Below are 7,325 nucleotides of genomic sequence, written 5' to 3'. Positions count from 1 at the left end.
AGATGGTTGTGAGCCACCATGTGGTTGCTGGGAATTGAACTCAGGACCTCTGGAAGAGCAGCCAGTGCTCTTACCCTCTGAGCCACGTCTCCAGTCCCCCTGATAAGTTCTTTATATTTAATTCTGTCAGGCCCCTACCAGCTGCTCTGACCTGGGCATGAAGGATGACACCAACAGACTTACTCCTGCTGCCTCAGTGTTAACAAAGCCGTCTCCCTCTAGCTTTGGTGTTGACTGTACTTATCCTTACTTAGACACAGAGGAGCAGCTTTGAATTCCGTGCTCACAGGATGCTTCCCACATCCCTGTTCCCTTTACTTGTGTTTGACTTTAGGTCTTCAGCACATCATTCCTCCTTACGCCCTTGTCTTTTCTGCGGTTTGTGAGTCTGGCTCCGTAGCTGAGGCTAACCTAGACCCTCTGTGTGCTCAGTACTGACACATCACTGGTTATCTACCTGCCTCAGCAGCTCCCGTGGTGGGGTCACAGGCCTAAACCACTACACCTGATTCATGTTTCTGAAGATGGATCCAGGCTACATTGGCACAGGCACACAGAATATCTTCACTTATAGCTTCAATGGCTACTGAATTAACTACATCATCTGCTTTATTATCATTTAGTTATCAAGTATTATACATAATAATAAAAAAATTCAAAGTTTTCTATTCTCAGGAATTTCTTTTTTTTTCTTTTCTTTTTTTTTTTTTTTTTGGTTTTTCGAGACAGGGTTTCTCTGTGGTTTTGGAGCCTGTCCTGGAACTAGCTCTTGTAGACCAGGCTGGCTTTGAACTCACAGAGATCCACCTGCCTCTGCTTCCTGAGTGATGGGATTAAAGGTGTGTGCCCCCACTGCCTGGCGGTAAATTTTCAAAATAAAAAGAGAGAGGCCTTTTTTACCTAGTGGCTCTAATAAAAAGACACTACAGTGGGTGTCAGTCAATCCTGGTAGAAACCAATTGTGATTCAGAGGCACAACTGCACTCCAACGTGTAAAGGGAAAATCAATCTTGGGTAGTAAGGCATACATTTGTATAGAACAGAGCAGAAACTACAAGGCTTGTGTAAGCAATATGCTTCTTATTTCCCTGACTTTACTCTCAATGGCTACAGCTCAGGAAAAACAAGAACTCCACCAATTAAGCTATATCCCAGAGACAAGTCCTTTGATGTCTTCTGTTCAACCTAATCATTTTAAATGACAAATTACACTCTATCTAGCTTTCACACAACTGGAAAATGTGTCCAAATAGAAACTGTTAGTCTTGACACAACCTTTATGTTTGTTTTTGAAATTTCACATTGCAGAAAGCTATTTCAGATAGGGAGAATGAGCTGAGATTAAACTTAAAATATTCTGTCTTTACTAAAATAAGCACCTAGATGATGCTATGTTTTTGCCCCAAATACCTGTAAGACTCCAAAAACTACAACTAAGAAAAAAAGAAGTGTTAGCAAATCACAAACATAAAATTAAATAAGATTTTACAAACTAACTCTGCATTACCAGCTTAATGTTAGACGGCCATACTTAGTGATGCTTTTAAAATGTGTTTGCACAGAGAGCCTTTCCAAAGACAGGTCAACCTCTAAAGAACATTGGAAGTCAAGAACATGCATGCATAAAAGGTTGAGGAAGTGAGTAGTTAAATATGGATGCAGAAAACATCATCTGAAATAGTGCAGAGAGTTACAGAAAGAAATAATGCAGGCTAACATAAAAACAAAAGAAAAACCTTTGTGCTCCCAAAAGAGTGAAGCTGGTCCCGGAGTGCTGGCTTGACTGTCTGAAAGTTTATAAAAATAAAACCCACTGGTTGAGCAGCTTCTTGGGTGACAAAAATACAAATATTACCCTATTTTTATTAATAAAATACCACAATTCCTTGTAATAGTTTCAGAAAAAAAAATCAAATTTTTACCTTCAAGCTTGGTGTTTGGGTCTGGTCAACTGTAAATCTCATTAGGATATTAAACTGAAGATCATTTGGAAATGATTCTCTGTAAAGATAACAAAGAAAAAACAAAACTAAAAAATAAAATAAGTAGAGCCTGAGAGATGGCGTAGAGGTTAAGAGCACTGCCTGCATATATAATAAATAAATATAAACAAAAAAAGTAACCAAACCCCCAACTATTAGTCTGACAAGTATGCGTTTTAACAAATTCCAGAGCAAAAGACTTTATTTAATACCCAAATATAATGCCACCCACAAAGTATGTATGAAGTGATAGATTAAATGGTATGGTCTCTGAAGCACAGTATAAGAATAGAGACATTTGAACTTAAAGCCAGTAAGGGATTAAGAAATTAAACTAGGTAAGTGTTATTCTGCTTGTTTCAACTATATATTTAATTAGAAAAATCTAGTCAGTAAAAATTCAAACTTCTGGGCCTAGAGAGATGTCTCAATGGCTAAAAGCACACAGACTGCTCTTACAGCAGAATCAAGTTTGGTTCCTAGCACCTACACGAGCAGGTCACAACCACCTCTAACTTCAGCTCCACAGGATCTAATGTCCTCTTCTGCCCTCATTCCAACTGAGTGTGCTGGCACACAATTTTAATCTCAATACTCAGGTTGCACAGGTGGGCAGATCTCTGTGAATTTGAGGTCATCCTGGTCTACAGAGTGAGTTCCAGGACAGCTAGAGCTACATATGAGATGCTATCTCAAAAAGCCACCACCAAAAAAATCATCTGAATAACAGACTCATTTCAACTTAGTATATGGGTATGTAAAGAAACTCACTTCAACAATAAGATCAAAGAGGTAGAAACCTACCAGTGGCTTAAAGCCTTCTGGAGACTAACGAAATGATAAAATATTCTTTAAGACAGGAATAGCTTTTAGTTTCATGTAAGATCAAATTATAAAGGGTAATATCTTTGGATATCTGTATGGTGATTTCTCAGAAAATTAGGAAACAACCTTCCTCAAGACCCAGCAATACCACTTCTGGGTATATATCCAAAGGATGCTCAATCGTACCACAAGGACATGTGCTGATCTATGTTCATAGCAGCTTTGTTTGTCATAGACAGTACCTGGAAATAACCGAAAAGCCCCTCGAACGAAGAATGGATAAGGAAAATGTGACACAATTACACAATGGAGTACTACATAGCAGAACAAAAACGACATCTTGAAATTTGCAGGCAAATGAATGAAGCTAGAAAACATCATTTTGAGTGAGGTAACTCAGACCCAGAAAGACAAATATCATATGTACTCACTCATAAGTGGTTTTTAAACATAAAGCAAAGAAAATCAGCCTACAAATCACAATCCCAGAGAACCTAGACAACAATGAGGAACCTAAGAGAGACATACAACAGTCTAATCTACATGGGAAGTAGAAAAAGATAAGATCTCCTGAGTAAATTGGGAGCATGGGGAACATGGGAGAGGGTTGAAGGGGAGGGGAGCAGAGAAAAATGTACAGCTCAATAAAATGAATAAAAAAATAAAAATTGAAAAGAAACCTACCGCTGGGCGGTGGTGGCGCACGCCTTTAATCCCAGCACTCGGGAAACAGAGGCAGGCGGATCTCTGGGAGTTCGAGGCCAGCCTGGTCTACAAAGGGAGTTCCAGGACAGGCTCCAAAGCCACAGAGAAACCCTGTCTCGAAAAACCAAAAAAGAAAAAAAAAAAGAAAAGAAAAGAAACCTACCCCCCAGAAAAAGGAAAAAAGAAAACAAACAAACAAAAAGACTATCCCTGTAGCAATGAGCACAACCAACACTCAGAAATCTTTTTCCAAAACATTTCCCTTCAGGATGAAACCCAGGGAGGAATGGATGAGCACAACAGAGACAGATAAAGTTTAAGATGAGCTCACTTCATCTCAGGAAGATATAAAGTATAGAAGCTCTTTTCAAAAATGATGAAACTATTTTAAAAGTAAGAACTATATAGCTCCAAAGGGTACCCACTGAGCATATCTGGGGCAGTCCCAACATCAAATAGAAGAAAGCAATTTCTTGGGGGCTGGAGAGATGGCTCAGTGGTTAAGAGCATTGCCTACTTTTCCAAAGGTCCTGAGTTCAATTCCCAGCAACCACATGGTGGCTCACAACCATCTGTAAAGAGGTATGGCGCCCTCTTCTGGCCTTCAGGCATACAGACAGAATATTGTATACATAATAAATAAATTAATTAATTTAAAAAAAGCAATTTCTTATAAACCACCTAATAAGCGGGGGCCCGTTGATTCATGCTAAGCAGGTAGATGGAATGATAGATGATGGACTGATAACAGTGGAAAGAGAATCTGCTAAAACAGAACAACAACTAATGAATGAGGTGAAATAGGAAATCTACCACTTTCAAAGCAACATTAAAAATTAATGGTCTAAGAAATGTCAATAGATAATAAATATAGCAGGGAAAATTTGGTAAAAATGAGATTTTTTGGCCTTTTCACAAGTTTCACAAGTTGCCAAAAATTTAGAAGGATTAAAATCAGCATCTGCATTGGAAAACTATGAAAGTCACAGTATAAAATCATTAGAGGAAAACATTATCACATCACTGAACTGACAGACATTTTCATTCAGATTCAAAAAACACTACCTTGTAAATACAAATTACACTTTATTTAATTTGTATATCTATTTATCAGAAGGTAAAAATGAAGACTGGGAAGCAAATCGTCACAATAAATATGTTTCAAATTGATGTAAACAGAATAAAAAAGAATTACTATGGTTAAATAATAAAGAAAACATTCAACTCATGTCAGTTACACTTTACTTAAGACACACTAACAGCTTCAAGTACTGAAACCAGTATGAATAAAACTTTAATATAAATACAGGGATTAAATATTTGTGACTACCACTAGGTAAACTTGAAATACATGCAGAAAATATTACCTTGTAACATCAAGGGCTTTCTGAACTTTTGCCTGAACAGAACCAAGCAAATCAGCACCCATTTTTTTCAGCAGCTGTGTCAGCAGCACAAACAACCAATCTTGAAGATCATCCTTGTGGACTTGTATGAAATCTACCAGAGTTTCCAAAAACATGCTGAACACCTGTAGTTGATAAAGGGAAAAAGTGGGAAGAAGAAAGAGGAAATATTGACCTCTATGCTCAATTCAAAACAGAAAGAGACGGGGTGGGGGAAAAGGAATCTGAGGCACAGCGATTGGCAGCCAAGCGGAAAAAAAAATCTCTCTTGCTTTTCACTGGACTCTGTGATACAAGAGTGCATCTGCGTTGTTATCCAACTTCTGCAGAAGTTTGACAATTAGCTATTCCATGCAGCATCACTTGGTAAAGAAACTGCCCATAATGGCTGGCACACCTAATGTTATCAATGATGCTACAGCTTAAGCTAGTTAAACTGAGACTCGTTTTCCAAGAAATGGAGGAGGTGCTGTATGGAGTTTCAAGGACACACAGCTTTTTAAAAATAATCCTGGGTAAATTAGAAAATTACTGTATTTATAGTCACCATACAGTAGTAAATGTATCTACAATAATGTGCTGATTAAAAATATCCTTAGGTTTTACAAAATGACAAATCTCTTAAACATTTTGATATAAGATTTATTATTTACTGAAACTGCCCCAAAAGTAATTTTGATTTGTCTATAGTAACTAAAAGCATCTGTATAATAAAACTGAGAATAAAAGTACCTAAAATTTAGATTTTAAAAAATGTTCTTGTGTTGATGAGATTTATATATGTATTCTTTTAGGATTTTTGAGACAGTGTTACTCTGTGTAGTACTGGCTGTCCTGGAACTCACTCTGTAGACCAGGCTGGGCTTGAACTCAAGAGATAACCTGCCTCCGCTTCCCAAGTACTAGGATTCAAGGTGTGTGCCCCCATGCACCAGCTTATGTTGGTGAGTTTTATACTTTGTTTCAAGATTAAATAGGCCACTGTGAAAGACTGTATCATGTGAAAAGAAACCTTAAGGGAAAGACATACTAAGATTCATATGTCATGTCTCATTACAATATTTTATAAAAGTGGCCCTTGGTAAGGTTTTCTTTGCAAGAAATCAACTATACTGAAAGATATATTTCTATGTAAGAGAAAAATATTCCTAAGAATCATAGCCATGCAATACTAGCACATGGCAGAATCAGAACAGGTGACTAAAACCAGGCTATTTTTATTTGTTTTTAATGTGTTTGTATACCATATGCACACCTGGTGCCCAGAGAAGCCAGAGGACAGCAGATCTGGATATGGAGTTACAGAGGGTTGGGAGCTGCCTGATGTAGGTGATGGGAACGGAACCCAGGTTCTCTTGAAATGCAGTCATCTTTCTTAACTGCCCAGTCATCTTTCCCCTCTTTGTCAATTTGAGATTCACCTCTTGCAGCCCAGGTTGAATTTGAATTTATTATGTCTTGGAAGAATGTCTTTAAGATACCCCTGACAACAGGCTGCTGGATTACAGGAGTGCACCACCTCCACACCTACTCTATGTGGGGCTGGGGACTGAACCCAGGGCTCTGCACATTTTACCAAACAAGCTTCATCTCCTGTTCCATCCAAAAAAAATTTTGGTAATCTCAAAAGTAACCTTGCTAATTTAAAACTGCTTTATTTTCAATATTTTTGGAATGTACTTAATTCAGTTGTAATGGATTCTAGTTTTTGACACTTATGTTAGGAAGGAAGATTCCTCTACTTAAAATTAGAACATCTGAAACTTGGTTAAAAGAAAATCCACCTTAGTTACTTTCTTAAGATGGTGCGTATTTATGAAAGCAGTAATTATGACTACTTGGAAATCTCCAGTACTCTCTGCTCCCCAGGTGGTACCTACTCATTAATAATGCAGATCCCCACAACTCATACTTTTCCCCCAACTAAATCCCCAAAACTTGGTTTCAAAGCTGGCAGAGGGCTTCACTTAAACTCTTGCACATTCTCCTCTGGGCCTATTAGATTGTGAAAAGAATTCTGTTAGACCTAGTCTGTGGCAACTGCATGTATCTATCTACCTTGGCACACAGTCTTCCTGGTTACCTGACGAATCTGTCTGGCAGCATACTGGAGCTGGTTTCACGTCCCTCAACAAGTCATCTTAGAGTCAGGGCTCGGTGGGAGGTGACTAAGATTTCGAAGGTGCTGCGAGTCTGCTGGGCACTTGAGATCAGTCACAGGAGCATTACAGAAATCAACCCAGTACAAGTGGGCTTCTTCCTCTCCTGCAGCTGCTTTATGAGCTCTCAACTATTTCTTTTAAATCACTTTTATGTTGTTTTAGTTGGTTCCTAGTTTCTGAGCGGTCCAACTGTGAATTTTTTTGTTAAATATTTATTTATTTATTTATTTATTTATTTATTTATT

General features: G+C 38.0%; 1 protein-coding gene across 31 annotated transcripts in view; it reads right to left on the bottom strand.

Annotated features, from left to right (window-relative positions):
* The window catches only part of Clasp2 (cytoplasmic linker associated protein 2), a 189,055-nt gene that overhangs the window by 35,800 nt on the left and 145,930 nt on the right, over positions 1-7,325 (bottom strand). For 19 of the 31 annotated variants that reach the window (XM_026779561.1, XM_026779564.1, XM_026779560.1 and 16 more), the window contains 3 exons: positions 4,880-5,043; positions 1,923-2,001; positions 1,737-1,787 (listed from right to left, as the gene is read on the bottom strand). In XM_026779561.1, coding sequence (XP_026635362.1) covers positions 1,737-1,787; positions 1,923-2,001; positions 4,880-5,043 — 294 coding nt within the window. The remainder of the gene's footprint in view (positions 1-1,736; positions 1,788-1,922; positions 2,002-4,879; positions 5,044-7,325) is intronic. The other 12 variants (XM_026779567.1, XM_026779566.1, XM_026779571.1 and 9 more) reach the window with 1 other exon arrangement.

This window comes from Microtus ochrogaster, chromosome 5 (genome assembly GCF_000317375.1).
Source record: "Microtus ochrogaster isolate Prairie Vole_2 chromosome 5, MicOch1.0, whole genome shotgun sequence".
In the NCBI taxonomy this organism is placed as follows: domain Eukaryota; kingdom Metazoa; phylum Chordata; class Mammalia; order Rodentia; family Cricetidae; genus Microtus; species Microtus ochrogaster.
Note: the sequence above shows the minus strand (reverse complement) of the source record. Positions and strands in the feature narration are given on the sequence as shown.